The 25,518-nt window shown below is 33.5% G+C and overlaps 1 protein-coding gene across 3 annotated transcripts in view; it reads left to right on the top strand.

Annotated features, from left to right (window-relative positions):
* Rps6ka6 (ribosomal protein S6 kinase A6) overlaps window positions 1-25,518 on the top strand; it is a 130,902-nt gene that overhangs the window by 73,216 nt on the left and 32,168 nt on the right. For all 3 annotated transcript variants that reach the window (XM_051142408.1, XM_051142407.1, XM_051142409.1), the window contains 6 exons: window positions 3,498-3,560; window positions 6,859-6,918; window positions 15,156-15,269; window positions 19,921-20,002; window positions 20,814-20,894; window positions 22,612-22,691. In XM_051142408.1, the coding sequence (XP_050998365.1) occupies window positions 3,498-3,560; window positions 6,859-6,918; window positions 15,156-15,269; window positions 19,921-20,002; window positions 20,814-20,894; window positions 22,612-22,691 (480 nt within the window). The remainder of the gene's footprint in view (window positions 1-3,497; window positions 3,561-6,858; window positions 6,919-15,155; window positions 15,270-19,920; window positions 20,003-20,813; window positions 20,895-22,611; window positions 22,692-25,518) is intronic.

Genomic DNA, 25,518 nt, shown 5'->3' with positions numbered 1-25,518 from the left:
AGGAAGCAGAGCCTTAAAAGCAGAAAATGCAGTTTCAGTGTGCATCTCTCAATTCAGTTTGTGCCTTATTACCTTACATTTCCATTATTCCTGAGAGGATTTAGAAACATGCCCTTCTTATTTGTTTTTCAGTATTCTAAGATTTTTTTTCTGCCATATAGGAAAGAAAAAATATTTTTACTAATGAATTGCTTTTAAATGTTTAATTGAATTACTTGTGAATTTGGATCTTATATTAGTTACTTTTTGTCACTGTGATCAAAAAAATGACAAAATAATGTAAGGGGTAGAAAGAGAAAGATTTTGCTTAAGGTTTCAGAGGGTTGGTCCTTTATGGTAGGAGAGAAACATAAGCTCAAGTCACATGTGCAAGAAAGCAGAGGATGATAAATGCCATAAATCTGGCTTCCTCCTTTCCCCCTTTAATTCACCTGGGCCCTAGCCTGTGGTGCCACCTACTTTTCAGTTAATCCTGCCTGGAAACATCCTCACAGATACACCTACAGGTTTGTCTCACTGATCTCCCACATGATTCTAAGTCTAGTCAGGTTAACAATGGAGATTGATTATCACAGCTCTCATAGGTACATTAGACTTCTTTTATGGGATGTTAGAACAATAAGAGATCTAGAGGTTAGTTTTCTAAGCTAGCAAGCTATTCTAGAACTAATGCTAGCTCTTAATTTAGTCATGTTTGATCTTATATATATCATCTCTAATTGGAAAAGTATATGCTGAAATTATGGCAGAAGATATAAATAGCTGTTGTATAAGTAGCAGTAGCGTTTAAATTTTATGTTGATTTTTTTACTTGTAGACTCCTTAAAATGAAGTTGCTTAAAATTGGGCTAACAATATGAACAGCGACTTTTTAAAGGGGGGTGGTAACTCTGTTACCAGAGAGAGCTCATTATCCTTTCCTCAAGAATGCTGTGTAACACTTTGTCACATTATTTATTTGTTTATTTATTTAGAAGGTATTAAACCCAAGGTCTTGAGAGAGATGTAAGCAGACCTCCATAGACATGACCTTGGCTACACATCAAACAGATGACTTTATTTCAGCCATTTTCTCTTATCTAATAGGATCTGTGGTTCAGGAAAATTGTTAAGACAACAGTAGATATTTTTGCCTTATAAAGCATCTCTGAAGGTAGTGAGGTGAGAATTGCTGTAGTGTTTTGGAAATGTATTAAAATTAGATGAATGTTTTAGCTTGATAAGACATATGATAAATACTTAAGCATAATCATCTTTTTAGCGTTTATATTTTTAGGCTTTACACTATTTGAAAGCAGTGTGCTTGACATTTTTTGGTGTTAAATCCTTTTGAAATTTATGATGCCACAACTAAAATATTGAAAGTGATTTGGCTGAATTTGCTAGTTCCAAAAATTGAATTAAATATTTTTAACCCATTAGTCTCTTAACAACTTCAAAATCTAATGCACTCTTTTTCCTACTTTCAAGAATGTGTATTTGCATCTGCAAGTTTCTGCAATTAATGATCTGGTTATCTAACTAGCGTTTAAAATGTATTGAAACTTAAGAGTCCATTTTGTTGGCCTTTTTCCCCAAGTGCTGGGATTACAAGTGTGTACCACATTATTTGTCTCTTGGCCAATATTTATCAGAAAAATTGCAAATAGTTAAGAAACACTAGAGAAAAGTATGTTTAAATAAAAAATATAGGTTGAATTGAGTACACACCTATGATTCCATCTCTTGCTAAACAGGCGCTGGAGGATTATGAATTCAACACCAACCTGGAGTACATAGAAAATTCTTGATTGGCCAAGTTGCATAGCGAGATACTATCTAAAACAAGGTTGAAAAGAGCATTTACTGAAAATGGTGTGTGATAACACACATGGAATACTGATATCTGAGAGACAGAGTGAGGAAGGCGTCTATGAGTTTGAGACCAGTCTGGGATACATAGTGAGTACCAGGACAGTCATACTTTATTACAAGGCCCTGGGTCACCATCACCTCCCACCACACACACACAGACACACACACACACACACAGACACACACACACACTCAGAGAGGGAGAGAGAGAGAGAGAGAGAGAGAGAGGAGAGGAGAGAGAGAGAGAGAGAGAGAGAGAGAGAGAGAGAGAGAGAGAGAGAGAGAGAGAGAGAGGAAATTCACATTGATTTTTATGAAATTATGAATGCATACTGGGTAAACAGTACCTATGTATACTGTGCAAGGTATACTCACAGAGAATAGCTAATTTTAGTCTGTTCATTCATTGGGAGACTGCCTTATGGTTCTTGTACATCCTTGAGTTTATGCTTATAATTTACAAATCATATTGACTGGAGATTGATAAACTTTTTCTTCTAGGCTCAGATCACTATAGGCCACATACACCATATGCCACATATTCTACACCTTTAGGAAAAGCTGTTGTGAATGTAAAATTAACAAGTCTTATCTTGTAGGATGTATGAAAATGATTTGACAGATGGACCATAGTTTAGATGAAAGGCTTTATTGTGCAGTCTCTAATATTTATAAGTTGTAACTCATCTTTTGATGAATAACTTAATTTATTAGAAGTAGCAATATGATGATGTGATCTCTCTTTGTAGACCAATGCAGCCTGGAACTTTCTGTGTAGCACAGGCTGTCCTCAAAACCATAACAATCCTCCTGCCTCAGCTTCTCAAGCATCTCTGACTATGAAAGGAATATGAAATGTTGTTTTCTATATTGTGCCTTTTAAGTTAGTAACCTTTATTTTTCAGAATGCATCATTAAAGGACAGTTACATAGCTTCTAAGCCTAAACTATGAGGCAGATATTTTGAAATTTTAGCTCTTAACTTTTTTCCTAGGTTACATAGTAAGATGTAATTTATAATTTCTTATTTATAATATGAGAACCAAGATATAGTTTTATAAAGATATTTCTAAAGTATTATAAAATAAATTCCCTAGAAAGTCTTTTAGAGAAGAACATTTAATCCTAGACACTTTTTACCAATAATATTGATTGTAATACGTATCTGTTGCTATATAATACTGTATTGAGAATTTACAGATTAAACAAAGATAATATTTATTATCTCACAGTTTGTATGGGTTGGGAATCTGGGCATGACTCAACTAGGTCTTCTGCTTAGTCACACAAACCTGTAATCAAGGTTTCGGCTCTTCTGCATTCTTATCTGGAGCCTTCACTGGGGAAGGTCTACTTTTAAACTCTCAAAAGGTTTTGGCACAGTTCTTTTCTATGCTACTATAAGTTGGAAAGCCTGGTCATTTTCCTGAGTATTGGCTGGAGGCTTCCCTCAAGTCCTGGAAGTTGCTTAGTAGCTGCTATGGCATGGTTACAGTCCCTTGTCATGTGAGTTTCAACGTGACCACTTACTCAGTCAAGATAAGGAGAGTCTCTAGAATTGTGGAGCTTTTGTTTCCTCATAATGTAATCATATAAATAAAATCCCATCAACTTTCCCATTATTCTTTTTCTTTGGAATCCAGCCACCACAGGTTATGTATACCGTGAAGACAGCGGATGCCGAACAAGAGCGTGAAGACACAGAGGTGAGGATCATGGGGGGTTATCTCCAAGTTTGTCTGCTGTACTGAATGACTTGGAAGTTTCTCAGTTTGGTCAAGAGTTTGACTCAATATGCATACATAGAACATTATTCTAAGTATTATGAATGGACCTCAAAATTTAGATCTAATTTGTTCTAATTGTTGTAAGTGAAGAAGGAGGAGAAGTAGGTAGAGGAGGAAGAGAAGGATGAGGAATGGCAATTATGATTATAATCATTATTTAATTTTTATTAACTTTTTCCAGAAGTCAGTACCCAGCATGTAGGCTTGACGGTTACTTGAAAATAAAATTTTTCTATATAGAAAATTTTAAATGTATTTTTACTATTGGGTACTATATGCATACAGTCATTTTGCTTACTAGGTGTATTTTGAAGGATCCTGGAGACTACTAGCAAGTTAATAATACTATCATATTTGTGTGAAAACCGATGGCTTATGTATATTTGATTAATGAAAATATTAATTTACACCACCCATTATTTCTTACATTCTCATTAACATCTTTCTTACTTGTATATCTTTTTTTGGGGGGGGGTGTTTCTAGATTATTAGAAAATTCTTTTCTGAGAAAATTAAAATAATTTAAAAGTAGTCTTTGTTAGACTGATAAGAGCTTGGTTCACTTGGGCCTTTGACCATTTAAATGTCTTGTTGTTTTGAGACAGTATCTTGTTACGTAACCCAGAATGGCCTTTAGCTGTGTCCTCTTAGTCTCACAAGTGCTTGGATTATAGGTAACATGCTAGGCTTCCATTTCACACTTCCTGGGTGTGAAATGTACCTGATTATTGTCTCAAATTAGAGATTATATTTTAACAAAGTTTTATTTTCCTGGGTAATTTTGAAAATATTTTTTTGCATGAGTGAAAATGATTTGGGTTTTAGTTACTCCCCAGTGATTTAAGTACTATTTCTTAGAATCGATATTCTTATATTGAAAACCTGCTCTTTGAAGTTTGATGAAGTAGGAAAAATTAGGTGTTCTGCTGGTGACTAGGATAATTTCCAGGATGCACTGATGCTTTTTGACTCATCCCACTGTATTTTATTTCTAGTTCCTCCAGACTAACAGCTTCATGATATATTAGTCATAAGATGGTATGACTAGGATGTAACCAGTAGCTAGGTAACAGAGGAATGTCACATTTTTCTTTTCATATAGATAATCTTTTTTATATAGAGAGAAATCGAGAATTACTTTATTATAAAAATAGCTACCAGAATGTCTTCCTGGATTGAGATTGTTTGTTGAAAGCTGATTGTTAATGACAAATCTATAGCTTGTTTTTTAAATACCATAGTGCCTAAAGTGTTGTGATAAGATATAAGGCAGTGGTGTCATATACATAAATTGGGAACCCTGGGTGAAGAACTGATTTAGAATGGCTTCTGAATTAATTTTATATTGGTTATTTTTTAATTGTTTTCCTTCAGTTTGTCTTTTTTCAACCATCCATCTAGTAATTAACACCTGAGCTCTCAAAAGTATCAATAGTTCTTGTTAATATGTATTCTTTTAGTGCTTATCCAGGATTGGTTGAAGGGCACAGAGACTGTTTCTACCTTATGACAGTTATTAATAAGGCTGCTGTGTTTTAAGCATATATGGTTGCTAACACAAGTCTTTGATAACTGTACTTTTCTTCCAGTGGTCGCTCATGGTTAGTCTGAGTTTTGACTATGGTTAATATTGTAGTTGACTTTTCAAAGATGTTAATTGTATTTTGATGGTGTAGTCTCTATATGTACAGGTTGTTGTTTGAAGCCAGTACTTGCATTAATTCATACACAGAATTCAGATATCTTCTTATCCTGACCTCTATGTAATTTCTTACAAACACTTCACTTTCCAGGGGCTTTACCATGGTTTATCAGCCAGAAATAAGATTTTCTTACAAAGCCTTGTGCATATAGCTTTGCACTGTGAAGTTACTCTTTTATTAAAGAGGATGGTAAATAAAATGGGATTACCCTACACTTTTCTCTGTATAGGAATTGAAGTTCCTGCTTCCTCTAATGAGATAGAATTTTTTCTCTTAATTGGTGCATGCCTTAGCATGGTTGGTTATTCAAAAAGGAAAAGTGTGGATAATTTTAGAAAGGTAATGTTCTCCTTATGCTAACTACCTTAGAAGTGTATCCTTCTTGGGAAGTTTTGTTTAAGCCCACAGTGGGGGGATTCCATGATTCATTCTCCCCACTAGGTCTCCCCATAGGTCAAAGTCAGGAGATACAGGTGGAAAATAAACTCTGAGAGCTCATCTGAGTTGATTTTCAAATGTTGGTATCTCTCCCCATTGTTACTGTTTACTTCCAAGAGTCCCAAGATGGTTTCTTTAGTATTCTAAATAAGATTTTTTTAAGTTGATAATGAGGGGAAAGATAGGTTTATTGAGATCATCCTATTTTTTAGTGTCACTGGTAGCTTTATCTAATCCATCCTTTTGTCTGTCTGTTCATCTAGTTTTTCTTTTAATGTGACCTGTTATTTATAATGGGCATTGGTTAAATTTCTTTTCACTTAGACTTATTTAATTTGTGAACTCCTCAGATCAGTGAATGACGGACTCCCTCTTTAAAAGGCCAAGCAAAAAATATTTAACACTTTGTAGTCATGGAGTCTCTGTCACAACTACTTAACATTGATGTTGCAGTCTGAAAGACATCATAGATAACATGGTAACAAACGAGTGTGACTGTATTTCAGTAACATTTATTCGGGAACAAGCAGCTAACCTGATTTGTCCCATGTCTCTTAGTTTATAGACCCTTGATCAAAGTCCTCTGTTTACTTTTTTAAAGTGGGCACTTGCATACATGTAATTATCCACTAAACTTTGCATGTAAAAACATTTCCATAGCTGTTTAAATCTCCTGTAGTTTAAGCTTTGTTCTGTATGCTTGCTTATGAATTTTAAATTGAACCATATGAGATTTCCTATTGTACATTCATTTAAAATTGCTTCTATTCTAATGTTCTTTGAATATATCTGAGGTGGATGTCTATGAGATTTATTTGTATGTGTAAGGCCATCAGTCATGTCACAACCTTAATAAATATATAATGAATCATAAAGCTCTGAAAACGAAGGCTTTAAGAACAATGTGTGAAGTATATTAAAAAAATTTCTTTTTCTAAATGCTTTCTTTGTATCGTTTGCCTTTTGTTTTTCAGTAATGTGTTAGATTGTGAAGGGAAATGCTAGGGTTATATTTTTCTTAGTTATTGTTCTTATTTTATTAATATTGAACTTACATTTTGAGCAATGCTTTTCAGGTCAATGATCTTAAAATGGTTGATGAGCCAATGGAAGAGGGAGAACCAGATGCTTGCCTGGTAAGTACTCAAGTTAATTTAGAATAACTGGAAAGGAGAAAAGCTTTTATCAATTATAGAAATGTATTTAAGTAAGTTGGTGAAAAGTGTCAATGTTTTCAGATGGTTTAATGTGGTCCCAGCTGGCTTCAAACTTAATGTAGCTAAGGATTCTATCAAGTTCTGATGCCCAACCTCCACCTTCTGATTTCTGGGATTACAGGCATGTGGCACTACACTTCATGTCTGAAGTTTTAAATACTCTATTACAGAGCTCCATTCTTAGTCCATGATTTTGTTTTTGTAAATTTATGAGACAGAGTCTCTTTATAGTCCAGGCTCACCTTAAACATGTGACACTTATGCTTAAGCCTCTAAAACACTAGAACTACAGACCATAAATCGTAAGGCTTGGCCTGTATGTGGTTTTTCAAAATACAGCTTTGTTGAAAATATATAGACTATAGGAATCATCCAATTTTAAGTATAACAAATGATAATTTTAGTTGTTGTTATATAAGAAATATGGGTATCTAAATACAGTATTTTCTGGATTAAACTAAAAGATTAATAAGAAGGAGATATACTTTTGACATAATTGACCTATACTGATTGTTTGAAGTTTTAAAAATCTCTATTCTAGCTATCAGAAAGGATTAAATTTAAGGTATCTCAGAAGTTTATGACTAATTTTATAGATTGTTTAACCATTAGGGTATTATATTTAAGGCCTATGTAAAAGACTTAATTTGTAAGATCTAGGTTTTCTGAAAAGTATTCTTAAGATTTTTGTGGAAGGTCAGACTAATATAGGCATTTCTATTAATTGTGTTTCATAGTTACCAGCTTTATACATGTTTTCATAGTCTCATTTTTCATTTAGAAGGAACTTCAAATACATTATTGTGTTATTTTTTTTATATAATATAGTTGTGTTGGGAGTTGATGGCTTTCAGCAGGTGGGTAGGACCAGCAAATATTAGAGTCTGTCTCCTATTAGGTGACTGTATTGTTGTAGATTAAGTCAGGAAATCCTATATGAAACATCTCCATCAGTACACTTATCTCATATAGAAACCACCATAGGTATTTAAATGTAGTTTGAGACTGTTCTTTGAAATGTTCTTCATTACTAATTTAGTAGACAGTGACTTTGAAACATCTCTTCCAGTTGGGATTCACAAGATGAGAGATAATATCAGTAACATTTTAATTTTGGGGGTAATAAAATTAAAACTTCTATTAAGAACACCTCAAAATTTAGAGATAATGTGAACCTTAAAGTGTATAGTGATATTTCTCTTGCTATTTTCATAGCAACGATAAGGATTTAACTATTTACACAAGACAATGGGAAAGAATGGCTTATAATTTAGCACTAATGAGAAAGGAAAAATCATGCTCCATACTACAAGACAGAAAAAAAAGTATGTTTATATGTACATAGGTGCATGTATATGTGTAGTTAACCTAATGTTGAGGACATAAACCTATAGGGTGTCAGATATTTGCCTTTTTGTTTTTGTTTTGGCTTGGTTTTTGGTTTTCAAAAACAGGGTTTCTCTGTGTGGCCCTGGCTGTCCTGGAACTTACCCTGAAGACCAGGCTGGCCCCAAAACTCAAAAGATACACTGGCCTCTGCCTCCTGAATGTTGGGATCAAAGGTGTGTGCCAACTTTGCCCAGCCTTTCTAATTTCAGTGTGAAAATACACTTTTAAATAGGAAGACATTTGATATATACAGTGCTAAATACAAATACGATTTGCATACTCAATCTCAGAGATTGTAGAGTATAAAGATTTGATTTACTTTGTTGGCCAAACTTAAAACTCTGTTCTTTGGTGTTTGATAAAATACTCAGTTTGTATCAATAAAACTACATAGATAATAAGGATGCCATATACGTTTATCATGATTTAGAATGGTTTTAATGTAGAATAAAGATCTATGGCCACATATTTCAGTGGAATGATCATAACTAATTTTTGTTGTTGACTTTTTGTCATTTTAAAATAGTGTGGGATTGTAGAGGCTGCTGATCAATATATTGATTCCTTAAAGGTCGTTTTTAAAAAAATGAACCTGAGGGACAAAAAATATAACTCAGTCGTAAAATATATGCTGTCATTCTAAAGCATCGTGTTTCATCCCCAGCATCCACATGCGCACATGCACAAAGTTATGCCCTCACATAAAATGGAATTCCTGGTATTGCCTGTGTGGCCTAAAACTGTTTTGTATTAGACCCATTTAGAGATCTAATTGACTCTGCCTCATTATTACCTTGGACTTTCACATACACTTGATGTCTTTTATTCAGTTAAAACAAGAAAATTTAATAAAATGCTTCTTAAACTCTATATAAAGGAAATCGGATGCATAATTTTACCACCTAGTCCTCTACTTCTAACATTATCAAAGTTAATAAAAATAGATCAGCATTTTTCTCTATTAGTAGGTGACTAACATGAATTAACTTCATGTATGCTGTCAAAATTATTTGGTAGTTGGTGATTCATTTATGTTTATATTTTTAAATGATATTTTATATTTACTTTATGTCATGAGTATTTTACCTACACGCATGCGTGTAGACTATGTGCATGCCCTTGGAAATCAGAAGAGAGCATCAGTTCCTCTGTAGCTAGAGTTACAGATGGCTTATAGTCACCATGTAGGTGCCAGAAGTTGAACCCAGGTTTTCTGCAAAATTCACCAAAGTCATCTCTGCAGTCTGATTTATGTTTACTTTTTAAAGCTTCATAAAAATATTTCTTACTTAATGCTAACAATACCTTAGGGATTTTGAAGAACATTTATTTAACAGGTATCTTGTTGATCTGTTTCAGCAAGGCCACATATTTAGTTTCTATTTTTTTATTAATCAGAAATACAGATGTTATATTTAACTAAAAATATGCATCAACACCCTCAATTAATTTTTCCATATCTTAGCTCCAAATTTATTTTAATTTACATTTCAAATTTTAAAACCCATGCATGAAGCAAGGCATGGAGGTGCACACCTGTAATCCCAGCACTTGATGAGGCAGAAGCAGGAGTTTGAGGCCAGCCTGGCCTACAAAGTGAGTGTAGGATAGCCAAGGCTATACTAAGAAACCATGTCTTCAAAAACCAAACAAGCAGCACCATGCTCAAAATATGCAAATTCTATCAGAAAGTTTTTCTTAGGTATGTTTTACTTAAATAAATTCACATAAAAAATTAGATATGATATTTCAAGCCTGTAATATGTGCTTCATTAGTAGTAGATTTTACCTGCCTGTTTTTATTTCTGTTCCTTGTGGGGGACATCAAGGATCGAATCTAGGGCCTCATCCTTGTTAGGTAGGTGGTAGTGTTCTACCATTGAGCTGTAGACCCAGTCCTACTTTTATTTTTTATTTTCAGATAATGAGCTCACTAAATTATTTAGTTTGGCCTTCTACTCACTCTGTAGCTCAGACTGTCTTTGATTTGCTTGTGGTCATCGTGGTTTAGCCTACTGTGTAGATGGGATTACAGGTGTATACCACTGGGCGTGATTGCCTTTCTATTTTGATGGACATAACCCTTGCTGTGCTACAGCTTCAGTATTTTGTACTCTTGCAGTGCTGGCATTCAGGTTTCTTTTTATTCAGCTTACTTTCTTTAAAAATATCAAAAGCTTGGTGGCACTCAGAGGAAGGATAGCAGGTTACCAAGAAGAGACTTGATACCCTATGAGCATATACAGGGGGAGGAAATCCCCCTCAGTCACAGTCATAGGGGAGGGGAGTAAGGGGAAACTGGGAGGGAGAGAAGAATTGGAGGATACAAGGGATGGGATAACAACTGAGATGTAACAAGAACAAATTAATAAAATTTAAAAAAAAAATAATAAAAATATCAAAAGCTTTTGTACTAAAAATTGCAAAACTCTCTGATGAACAGTCACTACTCAATACTCTTAGACAATTACTATTAGGTGGAGTTTATGCTTTACAATAAATTATGCAAAGATGATACATATAAGTTTAGTAACTTAATTTTATAGACATTTTACCTTTCTGTAAGGATCCCTATGTAACTTAGTACTGAAATGGATAGAGATTGTATTTCCATTTTATATATGAGGGAACCAAGACTCATATAATTAGACTAAATCAACCTAAGTAAGAATTAGTTGGCTGCCATGCTTTGATTTCCAGTCATCAGTATAAAATTTTGCAATATGGTTTTTTTCCCCTATGTGTTCATTATTTTATTGTGCTTAATTCAAGCTAGTGGAATTTTGTTATTTGTGTTATTGTTATTGTTAGCCTTTGTTAAAAGAATGTTGATATTTGGCATGGCTTTCAGTGGCACTGTAGTATTTTCTTAATGTTCTTCACATGTATTTCAACAAAATGGTTTCATTGAATTAAATTTTTTTTTACTAAAATAGCCTTTCTGCCTTGAAATAAAACAAATGTTTGAGCAGATGGATATTGTATTATTACATAAACCCAACATATTTAGGCTTTAAATATCCCTTTTTTGTTTAGCCTTTTGTTCTGGAGGCTAGTCCTATAGTCTTGTGATGCTGCTGTATTTCACATATAATAGATTGCTACTAAATTGTCACCAACTCTTTTTCATCCTAACATCTGATTTCTTCCTCATAAACAAATCAGTTGTCAAATGAATGAAGCAGTAGTTTGACTTATTTTTTTTATGCATTGCTTATCAATCCTTTTTTCTTGTGCTGCAGCATTCTTCGTTTCCTATATTTAAAACAAAAATAATCAGAATATAGAACTTGTTGTTGAATCCTTTTAATTTTTTTCTTATTATAAATATACATGAAAAACATTTAGCACTGTAGTCATTTGTGCCACCGGTTTGTCATTTAATGTAAAAGTGCAGTAAACTCAATTTCAAAGTTATTAAATTTTTGTTTTAAAATAACAGTTTCGTTTTCACACATCAACTCGGAATAGGTAGTGTATATGTTTTCTAGTAATACGCTAACAAAAGACCATAGACCGAGTGTTCTAAATAGCAAAAATTAATTTTCTCACAATATTAAGCCTGACATTAAGTTGTTGGCAAGTTGATTTTTCTGAGGCCTTTCTGAGACCATCACACATACATATGTGTGTGTGTGTGTGTGTGTGAGAGAGAGAGGGGGGGAGAGGGAGGGGGAGAGAGAGAGAGAGAGAGAGAGAGAGAGAGAGAGAGAGAGAGAGAGAGAGAGAGAGAAGGATTGCATAGGCTTTTTTTTTTTTTTTTAAGATTATCATCAATCATTTTCAATTAGGGCACAGCCATATGATACTATTTTTATCTTAAACATCTTAAATGTCTCATATACAGTTTGACCTATCAGGATTGAAAGGACCCAAAATGGATCTACTGTTTTCCTGTTCCCTTTACATAATAAAAATATAATTCTCTATTTCTTATAATGCTCCATTCAAGAATGCGGTATAATGGGAATGTAAAACCAAATTGTAAGAATACAGTGTTCCAGTATTAAACATTTCCTGTCTGCTGGGAAAAGTGGTATAGCTTTTTAGGCTACTAATACTGATGATGGGAAGACACACTTCACTTTTAAAAGATGAATGTTTGGGATTTTAATGTCCTGACTCTGAACCCTTACAGAACCTAAAGTCATGATGAGGAAGTAGCTCAGTTGGTAGAATGCTTGCCTAGTATGTACAGGTTTCTAGGTTATATCCCCAACACTGCATAGACTGGAGATGATGGTACATATTTTTAATCCTAGAATTTGAGAGTCATAAGCTGGAGAAACAGGAATTTAAGGACAACCTCAGCTACATAGCAAGTTTGAGGACAGCCCATGATACATGAAATCCTGCCTTAAAAATAAAATAAATCAAACATACCCCAAATTGAAGTTATTATGATACATGCTTACAGTGTTAACATACAAGTAGTATACTATGTTCAATTTAGATCTCAGGCAGAGGGGGCCTCAGAGAACTATCTAATGAAACCCATTTGTCCTGTCAAAAACTGAAATAGATTGGTTTAACCAGTTCTCCTTAGATTATGCATGGCAGAGCTAAGAGAAAACCCACTGACCCTTCCTTTAATGTTCTTCCTTCTGGAGAAAACTGCTACGAATTTGATGATTTGGCACTACATTCCTAATACAGAGTAAAAAGTCATTAACAATGGCACAAATCTGTATAAAATATATCATTTTTGAATACACATAACAGATGCATTCATATATTATTCTTTGGTAGAGTTAAAATACATACATGAAGGCTGAGGCTGTACCTCAGTATTAGAGGGCTTGTCTCCTATTCATGGTGCCTTAGGTTCAGGCCCCATTGTTGCCCATAAAAATATATGTATATCAGCCATAAAATATGCATGTTTACATTTCAGTATTCCTGAATTTATTTAAAAAAAATGAGAAACTCACTTTTATTCTTGGGTTAAATTATTTTTGTTTCTTAAAGCATGCTTTAACTCATTTACTACATAAAAGAATCCATTTTGATTCTGATACATGAACTATCCTTTGATATACTTTCAAAATTGTTAATAATTTCTAATTGATTGATATAGAGATCCAAAATACCTCAAATTAGAATTTCTTTAGTGATATACTTCTCTTGAGAGTAAATGTCTGACCTTCTGTGTCGTTGGTGTTATTTTAGCTGTCAAAAAACTCAGCTCATTGGGACCATTCTCTAGTCCACCTTAACTACAGCCTCTGTTGACTAACCAGAGGAAGTTTTGGATGTGTCAATTCTGTTTTCTAAACAGTGAAATTGTTGGACCAGAGATTATCCTCTCAGCTTTGCTGTTTTGTGATAGGGAATTCATGTGGATTTAAAAAATAAAAATTCTGTTAGTTACTGTGCTTCCCATAGGGACTAGAATTATAACTCACGAGAGGAGTCTTCTATTATGAGCAGAAATACTGCCTGGGAGGGTTCCTTTTTTTTCTAACATAGATGGTAGGAAATTTGTATATCATTTATATTCAAATTAATAGTTGTTCGTGACCTAAGAACATTTTGAGTTCTTAAATTATTTTTTGTGAGTTTGCTTTGCATTGATCTGGCTAGTTGGATAGTAAAATACTCAATCAAGAATATAGTAAAATGCTACTTAAAAAGGACTTCCAAGATTTTTGTGTTTGCTGTCTCACAATTTGCAAGGCTTTATCATTACTTTCTCTTTATCTTGTCTCTTAAGTGCGGAGCTTAAGCATCTTAGTTATTTGACTGTGGGGTGTTTAACCCCAATTGGTACACAACTCATACACCTAAGGCTCATTGAATGAACATCTTGAAAAAGTGGTTTGAAAGGTCATTAAGAGCCAGGGGACCAGGATGGCTGATGCAAGATGTGTTCTCTATATAGGACAGGAAGCTGCACCCATGAAATCTCAACAATAAGGTTGCCTAAACAAGACCTAAAAAATGATAACACTAGTTGACATACCATTGTGGATGGGAGAAATCTCACGAGGCCCCACCCCTAGGTGAAGTGCTATGGGCAGTTAATGATTGCTGAGAGAGAAGAATGAGTCTCCCTCTCCCACATGAGTTCCCTCATTGATTATCCAGTGCTAGGTCGCCATTCCTAAAAACATATGCATATGAGCAACACTAGCTGGACTCAGCAGGTTTATTTATATATTTATATGTATATATGTGTAATAGTAATAATAATAATAAAACAGAGGCTATGAATTTGAAAGGGAGCTGTGTAGGGGGTACATAGGAAGAGTTGGAGAGAAAAGAGGGAAGTATGTAAATACAGTACTCTTATCCAAAAAAAATTTTAAAAAAATAAGTCTTAGTTCTTAATACTATTGTGTTATTGTTACCTATTTGTAAAGCTGTTGCATAAATTTTTTCTACATGCTTTGATTTACATTAAATTATGTAGTAAGAGCTGAGCTTGGTGATACATGAATGTAATCTTAGTGTACAGAAGGCAGAGGCAAGAGAATTGTCAAAAGTTTTAGGCCTATCTGATCCACATAGCAGGTTCCAGTCTAGCTAGGTGAACATAGCAAGATTCTGCCCCAAAAGAACCAAAATAAGAGCCACAAGAAATGGAATTATATCTCTGTGTTACATCAGGAGATAGGCTATCACTAGTCTATAAGACAACGTGCTAGACTGATGGGGTTTATTACATACCTTATGGTGTGATTTGTTTTGTATTGTTTTGAAATGGAACTAATCACAAGATATTGGAACTACACAGGTATTATTTGGACTGTTTTTTTTTTTAACAGGATGAAGAGGTTGATGAAATCCTTATTACACATCATGTTAAAGAAGGATATGAGAAAGCAGATCCTGCACAGTTTGAACTGCTCAAGGTTCTTGGTCAGGGATCTTTTGGAAAGGTAATAAAAATTTTTTCTACGTTTTTTTTTTAAATATTTAACAATAATGTATATACATGCATAGAATTCATCTCTATGGCTCTCAAAGGATGCACACAAAGGTGACTTTTTAGGTTTTTTTTTCTTTTATTTCTGGTTTTATTCAGATTTCTTTATACTCAGCAGATGTCAAGGTTTTCTAATAACCTGAGCTTATATTACTCTACATAAAATGCATGGCATGTTTTTTGTTGGTTGTCAAATCACATACTTGATTTTTATGAAGACATTTTTATGTCCTTTTTGTGACTTTTTCCTGGTGAGAAGTTATGCTGTAATTTATATATGGATTATTGAGCCAACCCATCATCTCTTACAGCAAAGTGAAACTTGCATAGGTGATTTGGAAATGATATGAGATTCTTGCTTTGAATATAGTCTGGTACCTATATTGTATAGAATGTATCATAAATATTTTTAGGACACAAAAAGCAAACTGAGATGGCTTATGATTTTCAATGAATGACATAAGGTGAGTGTGATGGATGATCTTGTTTGTCAACCTGACACACCAGGAAAGCGAGAACCTCAGTTGAAATACTGCATCCATCAGTTTGGCCCGTGGGCATGTTTGTTAGGTATTATCTTAACTGATGATTGGTGTAGGAAGGCCCAGCACACTGTGGGTGGTACCATCCCTGGGTAGGTGAGTCTGGTCTGTATAAAGAAGGTGGCTGAGCAAGCCCGAGGAAGCATGCCAGTGAGCAGCATTCCTACATGGTCTCTGCTTTAGTTCTTGTCTTGAACTCCTGCCCCAGCTTCTCTCCATGATGGACTGTAATGTGTAAGCCAAATAAACCCTTTAACCCTCAGATTGTATTTTGTCATGGTGTCCATCGTAGCAGCAGAAAACAAAAGTCTGACAGGTATAAACATGAAGAGTACAGTGGAAACAAAAACTAACAGGGTCTACTAATAGGTTGCTGGTGTTTACACAGGAGGTATTTTAAAACTAACTGTAAGTTAGGTTTATATAGTCTATAAAATTTTATTTTTAATGTTTCTGAGAGTATATGTTAATTTACGATAACAGATGAAGTTTTTATATCAAAGTAATAAATGCTTAAATATTTGATGAATGTAATGATAGCATAGAAACATTTCAAGTTATTAAGAGTTTTGTTGCATGCGCGCGTGTGCACGCACACACACACACACACTTTCACCTATGCATTTATTTCTTGCTTTGTCTCATAAAAGATTTAAGAATTCCATAGATAGGTAGCAATCAGACTTGAAAGCAAGTAGCATAAGTTGGACATGGTGTTATTTGCCTGTAACCATAGCACTCAGGCTACTGAAGAAGAAGGGTGCTTCTGAGGTTAAGGCCAGCCTAGGGGCTACAGAGTGCTCTGAGCCCAGCCCGGGCACATAATGAGACCTATTCTCAAACAAATCAAATAATCAAAGGAATAAGTAAAAAACAAAACAGCAGAAGCATGTGGTAATGGAGATGGAAACAAATATTAGAGTAGGAAATATTACACAAAGTCTAGAATGCACATTGTTATTTGCAGATGTATAACATAGGGCCTGAAAGTCTTTTATAAGCAGGCCAGAAATGAGATTGGCAGCCACCATAAAGAAACAGATTTAAATACATTCATATTAACAATATCTTTAAGCTAGGCACATATTAAACAGACCAGGTAAACGTCTATTACTGATCTTTATAAAGAAAACAATGTATAACAAATGACTTTTTCTGTAACATCTTTATGTTAAATAGAAGGTTATCAGTTTAGTCCTTAAATTCAGGGAGCACTTTGTATAAGAATTTTGTATTGAAACCTCCTTTAACTTCATAGTGATAAGATACAGAATAATGAGATTTATGTAGTTCATCAACCAAAGATATTAAAAAGGTAGCTTTTGTTTTGCTTCTTAGGATGTGAACATACTTGCTTGTCAGTATTGCATCATTTGTGTAGGCATTGTGTGGGTGTGACTTGTTATATGCTGAACAGATTCAGGAATTTGGCCAAGGCTGTGAATCAGATAAGTGTAGGCCTAATTCCAAGAAACTTTGGGCTGTAAAGTCTTTAGTTTTTCAGCAAAGGTTCTACTGTTAAAATGTAAGCAATAGAAGTTTTAAATTGTGCAAGTTTTATAACATTAAATGTTTTAGGCTATTTAATTGGAACAAAATCCTACTAATGCCAAAGTCATATAAAACTGCACATTAATAAAACAAGGTTTAATGAAATGAAGAATAAAAGGACAATTCAAATAAAAAGCCATATGAAGTAAAATTGATTCATTGAAAAGATAAACAAAATGAACAAATCCTTAGCCAGACTAACCAATAGGAAGGTAGAGAAGGTCCAAACTGATAAAAGTAGAAATAAGAAGGAGACAACAAACTACTGAAATTTACAATATCATTAAGTAATTCTTTAAAATTTTGTACTCTACTCTCAGAAATTGAAAAATCTAGAAGAAATAGATAAATTGGTTGACATGACTACTTACCAGAATTAAACCAAGAGGACACAAACAGCACAAATATACCTATATCAAGAATGAAATAGAAACACTAATTGGCAACTTAAATAAAAATCCCAGGACCAGATGGACACCTTCTGTTTTCTCTCATATACAGAATATGTATGTTCTTGTGAGGAATAAGAGTGTAAAGGGGAAGGAAGAAGTCATTCATGAGGACACTGACTGAAACTACAGAAAAACACTCTCCCCATGAAAGATGGATAGGAAACTATGTAGTGATTATGCTAAGCATAATGCTACTAATGACTACTAGTGAAGGAAATAAAATGTAGTATGTCTAAATAGTACATTATTTTAAAACATAAGCAAACCATAATGATCTGGCTTTGTTAGAGTAGATTGTGTAACATAGGCCGAATCACTCATACAAAATAGATACTCATGGATTATTAAATAATATTTTCCTTTTATGACAAACCTTATAATATAGAACTTAAAGTGAATTTTGAAGACATTGAACTTTTTTATTATTATACAATTGATCTATTATCAAGTAATAGTTTTAAAAATACATAGTTATATCTTGAAATAGTCTACCATTGGTCTTTTCTCTGCAGTCAACATTTACAGATATGTGGCTTTCTAATTCACTTCCAATGTTTACTGAGTACTTCTTAATGGACAATATAAAGTCCAATAAAGTCCATGTGATTGAGAGAAAAAAAACACTCTGAGGTAACTCACTCATTTCCTTTCTGGACAGGTTCCCATAGTTTGATGTAATTAAAAAGATCATGATAGGTACAGTAGCTTGAAGCTATTCTACTATATTTGTAGTTGATTATGAGAAAATGGAGATTTTTTTTCTCTTGTAGAAAATACCGTATCATGTAATTAGCAAACAGTCACTTTTTCAGATTAGGACTGATGATGTCTATTAGACGACGTTTAGAAATAATAGGGAACACATGAAAAAGTATGAGAAATGACAACTTTACACACATTTTTTTTCTTGAAGCATAGGCTACTCTCTCTTCCCTTAACTGCCTCGTTCTTTATACCCTCTTTTTTGCAATACCATTAATGACTGTTCTACAACATAGTTCTCAGAGGTATGGACTATTCCCTTGGCATCTTTAAACCCTTTCAAAGAGTCCTTAGGTCAAAGTTATTTAATAATACTTCCAATATTTTTAGAACTGCTGGAACAGTAAAGGTAGAAACACCAAACAGCATATTTGTCATTGGATCCTTTACTGCCTCACACTTGGTTGAAAAATGTCCTCGATTAAATATAACCAGTTATTTCTTTTATTACATCTCAACCATTGGAAAAAAGTGCAGCTCAAATAACAAGTTTTTTTCAAAGCAAAGTACAAGTATAAATTTTTGAATTGTGATATGAACTAGCCATTTTGTATTGGATCATTATTTTATATATCCATATTCTTTGAGAATTTTATACAATTCATTTTGCTCATAATCACTTCCCTACCCCAACTCCTCCCAGATCCACTCCTTTTTCCCTGCCCACTAACTTCTTGATTTTTCTTGCTTTTCTTTTAATTTGTGTTGTCCAGTTATTCTTGAGAGTGGGGCCTGCCCTAGAACATGGTCAGCCTGCTAGGATCAAACCATTAAAGAAAATTGATTATCTAGCTCCTAGTAATCAAAGGCCCAAAGGCTCCTTAATTAGTGGTGGAACTTCATGCTGGTTTCCCATTTTCTGTGCTGGGGTTTTAAATGGCTTGAGTGTATAGGTCTTCTGCATTCTGTTGTAATTTCTGTGAGTGTATATGTACAACTGTCCTGTTGTAGGTCACTGTTCTTACTAGAAAAAAATGAGTGACAAAACTATGGTTACAGAGATCAAGCCAGTCAAAATTCCACAGGGATGGGATTGAGAGGGTCAGGTTTTTTTTTTAGTAAGTAGCTCAGGCTGTCATAGTTGGCCCTAAACCCATGCACATACTAGAAGCATTAATTGGATTAAATTCATTATAAAAAGAGAACTCGACACTGGGAAGGATATGATGGGGGTGGAACAAATTGAGGATATAATCAGTATACATTGTATAAAATTCTCAGGAATAAATAAAAAAATATATTTAAAGTAACAAAGCAACTTGAACTATGAAATTCATGTAAAAATGTTTCCTGTTAGGTTTTTCTTGTTAGAAAGAAGACTGGTCCTGATGCTGGGCAGCTCTATGCAATGAAGGTGTTAAAAAAGGCTTCTTTAAAAGGTATGAAATTAGAAAGTGTATTAGAATTGAATTTAGCAGAACTTGTTTTAAGAAATAGGTTGTGTATTGCTTGTAAGGGGATAGTTAGGATTTCTTTTTAGTTTTGTTAATTATTATAGTTTTGTAGTTATCAATTAATACTTCTGGGGTCCTCTATTGTTGTATAACTTAATTTCCAGAATGCTTACCTGAGTAAAAGCTTTAATACCAGGAATTGTGACATATTTCATTAAGTTTGTTCTGAAGTTAAACATTTTAAAAATCTTTACTCTATCAACATTTTTATTTATTACTGTTTGTCTGGGTGATGCACATTTAGAAAACAAAATTACTCCATACATTTATACACACAGACTTCTAGACTTATAAAATTAATACAGACCCTGATAAGACATTACATTCTAGCTCTAGGGAAGTGGAGTTTACGATTATCCTGCCTTGTATGCCATATTAAAGACTAGCATGGATTTCATAAAACCCAGTGAGATAGAGGGGTAGAGGGGGAAATAGGCAAGGAGAGGCCTGGGAAGGGAGAGGAGAGAGCACAAAGGATACTGCTAAGTTCAGTTTTATTTCACATGAAAACTTAAGGAAATACTTATTAGCCAATTATGCCATTTTAGCTTATCTCTAGATTTAAACAAAATCTGTTGGCTTCTGAAAATGATTATTATTAACTTGGAATATACAGATAATTCCAGTGGATGCTTTTGAAATTATTCATATATTTATATTTTGGTTGGTAAATGACAGGTCTTTACTGAGATTATGAATGAGATTATAACATTTCAGTCTGTGACTTTTTTTTAAGTTCGAGACCGTGTTCGCACAAAGATGGAGAGGGATATTCTGGTGGAAGTGAATCATCCATTTATTGTCAAACTGCACTATGGTATGCAACCTTTTATTTATGCAATTAGAGAACTTCAGTTGTTTTCAGATAGTACTATAACAAGAAATAAATACTTAAAAGTAATTTAATGTATTCAACACTATATAGTATACTTGAAATAGCTGAATTCCATTGTCTTTAGTTCGTCAACTTATGATAACATAATAATGCCTCCCAGAGTCTCCCCCTTAGCTGATGAGCTATTGGCAACTGATAACCATTGATAGAGTCAGTTTTCTTCAGCAATGCAGTCGCTAAGAGGCTGTTCGTGCTTCAGTAGATAGCTCTTCATCCATGCTCATAATAATAACTCTGTGTGGACTCTGAATTCAAAAAATGAATACATGAAATTGGGAGGCAATAGTGGTGAGAGGCTATGGGAGGAATTAGAGGGAAGGAAATGGGGTAAACTCGTTCAAACACACTATATGCATATATGAAATTCACAAACAAAAATGAAAATGTCTTCAATGTTTGACCAGTAGTTTTTCTAGATGAGATGAACCAGCACCTCCAGTGATCATAGGCTACTGTGATAATTTGTGTAAAACATCCAGATAGTCAATTACAATTATAATATTATTTTTACTTTCTGGTTCAAGTTCAAGAGGGCTATTTGCTTATAGAGGTCAGACTGAACTGTTTTGTAATACCTAAGGAAGAAGTGAGATCAGTAAAAGCAACAGAAATAATGGGGGAAGGATTTTTGGAATCAGGCATTTGTGATTTTGAATCATGCCCTCTCCCCATCATTAATACATGAGATTGTAGATATGATTTTACTGGGGAATAAATAAATCAAAATAAGGTATTAATGCAGTTTATTCTACCATTTCATTCTATGTATTTAAAAACTAGCACATATTTTAATTTTGACAAATAAATATTTTAAATATGTATCCGCTTTATTTAAATTCTACAAGAAATTCTGGCTCCTTATTTTTCAATTCCTAATGTAATGGAATAAAAGTAGCTGTATTTTAGAGTCTCTCAACTGCCTATTGTAGAAAAACACTGTATTAAGTGAAGTGGGCTACAGAAGTGAAACAAACTCTAATGTATATAGAATGAAATTGTATAAATGAATGTGCAAATGAAAGTCAAATAACTACCTCAAAAGAAGCATGAAATACTACTAAACCTCATAAGTAGGAGTAGATAATGTTAATGGAGTGGATATTAAAGATGCTGTAGGGAAATGTGACAGTTGAGAGGCTTAGTATGGAAGGTGACATTTTTGAGCTTTGTAGAATACAATAGATATGCCTGGGAGACAAATTTTAGGCAACTGCACTAGAACAAGGAGGTCCGCTTCTGTCACAGGCCTAGAGGAAGGGAATAGAGTGAAAGAGGGAGAGAAGGGGAACAGCAAGATACAAGTGAAGAGATAACAATTGGGATATAATCTGAATAAATTATTTAAGTAAAAAAATAATAAAAACATGACACCGCCCCCCCAATAAAGATACTTCATTATCAGGAAAATTGTAGTGGTAGAATATTTTTTAAAGCCACATGCAACATTGAATATGTTCTAGAAAGGAACATATAGCTATTTTAACAGTGGATTAAATAGTGGATGTAATTTTTGTTATATTACCTAACAATGGGCCATGTTAATATATAATTGCTTTATAATATTTGATAATAAAATTATAAACATGTTAACATAAAAAGTTTGGTGTTAGTTTGCTATAACATTATGATTTCTAATTAGCCTTTCAGACTGAAGGGAAGCTGTATTTAATATTGGATTTCCTCAGGGGAGGAGATGTCTTCACAAGATTATCCAAAGAGGTGAGAATTTCCTTATAAATTTATTAGTATATTTTATTCAAACGAACCTAAAAAGTCATAAAATTTTCCTGTAGAAATTTGAAATCTTAAGCTTTTTATCACTGTATGTAGTACTTAATGATATGTGAGCTGATACTTTCTGTGTGTCTTTTAGATGATCTCAGTGGTTTTACTTTTCTCTGAGATGAAAGAACATTTTGAATAACTGTAATAACTGTGTGAAGTAGATAGGAACAAGCCTAGGCCTTTGGCTACTCAAGCTACCTAAATGCTTCCTGATGTAATATTTAATTTATTCATTTAAAGTGGATTTATTGAGGTCTAATTGACCCAAAAATGGCACAATAAATTATACAATTCGATATATTTTGCCTATTCATAGAACTGTGAAATCAGTAATAAAATAAAATACATTATTGCCAAAAGTTTGTAATGTATTCTTCCCATCCTATTCCTGCTGGTTCTGCTGTCACTGTTGGTTTGTATTTTCTAAGAGATTACAGAAACAAAATCATAGTGTATATATTCTTTTTGTCTGGCTTAAATTGTTATAATTACTTTGATTTATCTGTGTTGTTTGTGTATCAGTTCATTTACTTTTATTGGTGAGTAGTACCCATTGTATGGATGCACCATGTTCTGTTTATTTACTTGTTGATGAATGTTTGAGTTACTGCAGTTTTTGGATATTACCAATTAAGCTGCTGGAAACATTCATGTACAAATGATTGTACTGACATGTATTCATTTCTCATAAATAAATATCCAGGAGTATAATGGCTGGGTTACATGGTAGGTGTATACTAATTTTTAAAAACACTGCTGGAACTGTTTCCCAAAGTGATTATATATTTTTTATACTCCGAACTGCAGCATATAAGAATTTCAGTTGCTTCACATCCTTGTCTACACTTGGTATGATCAGTCTTTTTTTTTTTTTATGTTTTGAACATCTAATAAAAATATAGTGTTACTTAATCATAATTCTGAATTTCATCACATTGAAGATTAATGATGTTGGGCATCTTTTTCTGCATCATTTGCTATCTTCCTTGATAAAATATTTAAACCCTTATCCATTTTGAACTGAAATATTTGTTTTCTCATTGAAGTTTTAGAGTTCCTCATATAGTTTAGAACTAAGTCTTTAATCATATGTGTTGCATCTAAATATTCTCTTCTGGTTAAAGTTTGTCTTTTTAATCTCATATCTTTTGAAAGCAAAATTTTCTTAATTTTGCTGAAGCCTGGTTTTTAATTTTCCCATTAAATTAATGGATTTTAATGTTCCATCTAAGAAATGTTTGCCAGTTCTAAGTAAAGATTTTCATCTGTATATTCTAGAGGATTCTATAACTTATATTTATATTCTTAAATTGTTGGGGGTTATTTTAATATGTGCTTTTGTAGGTATATGCTGATGTGTTTTTAAAATTCATAGAGGTATCCCTTTCTAGCAACATGGTTGGGAAAGATTATCTTTTCTTCACTGATTACCTTGTAATTTCACTGAAAATCAGATTATCATATAGGCGGATGCCTGTTTCTGGATACTTTGGTCTGTTTGCTGATTCTTTTGTCTATCTTTATGTCTTGATTACTGACTGTTTATCTTGAGGTCAGTGATTACAATCTACAAGTTTTACTTTTCTTGTGAAAATTGTTTGGCCTCTTATAAGTGATTTACCTTTCTTTATTAATTTTAAAGTCAACTAAAATTCTAAAGAAAATGCCCACTTGGATTTTGATTGACATTTCATTTAATCTGGAGGTCACTTTTCAAAAAATGAACATCTAAAAACTAGTAACTTTTTTACAAACATGATTTCTCTTTCCATTCCATTAGCAACTGCCCAATTTTAGCAATGGTTATTTTCAGCATATAGGTCTTACACATCTTTTACCAGAGTTATCTTGCAGTGCTTTCTGTTTAATGGTATCAGTTGAAATGCTCTTTTAATTTCATTTTCAGTGGGAAAAACAATAGAATTTTCCCATATTGAACTTCTATCTCATAATCTAGTAGAATTGTGCATTCTGGCTGCTTTTTATATAGATATCAAAAGCTTTTATGTTAATTACTTTTGACAAGGGGCTTCTTTCTACTTTATAGATCAGGTATCTATTTCTTGTATTTATAGGCTTGTTAACATTGGCTTGAACTTTCATTCTCATGTTGAATACATTTGATGGGAGCAGACATTTTTGTCTTCTTGGTGATTCAAAATAGAGGGAAGCTTAATTTCACTATAAAACTTAAAGCTTTATATTTGTGTGTTTATTGGGTTGAGTTACCATATTATGTTGTGGAGAGATGTTTTAATAGATATTACATATTGTCATGTCATTTGAGACTTTTTTCCTGCTTAATTTATGATATGGCCAGCTGTGAAACAGTAACCCAACTTGTATGTGTATGGGGTGTTTTGCCTATATATATTCCTAGGTACCATGTTCAGGTAGTGCCTGTGAAGTCTGGAAAAGGATATTAGATTTTTGGAACTGGAGTTTCAGGTGGTTGGTTGCCGCCATGGGGCTGCTGAGATTCAAACATGACTCCTGAGAAAGCAGCCAGTACTCTTAACTGCTGAGCCATCTCTCCATACCTATTACTGTTTTCATAAGGAATATTGATTTTATGTTTTCTCCATTTATTTGCTTGTTGTATCAAAAGTAATTCCTGCTTTATAAGTTGAACAGGATGTTTTTCTTCAGCTTTCCAGTAGAACTTATGTAGATTTGGTATTATTAGTAATGATTGGCAGAATTCATGTGGAAACCAATTTGGCCTGGTAAGGTTTTTGGCTAAAAGCATTCTTTTTGGCAA

Source organism: Acomys russatus, chromosome X, assembly GCF_903995435.1.
Source record: "Acomys russatus chromosome X, mAcoRus1.1, whole genome shotgun sequence".
Lineage (NCBI taxonomy): Eukaryota > Metazoa > Chordata > Mammalia > Rodentia > Muridae > Acomys > Acomys russatus.
Note: the sequence above shows the minus strand (reverse complement) of the source record. Positions and strands in the feature narration are given on the sequence as shown.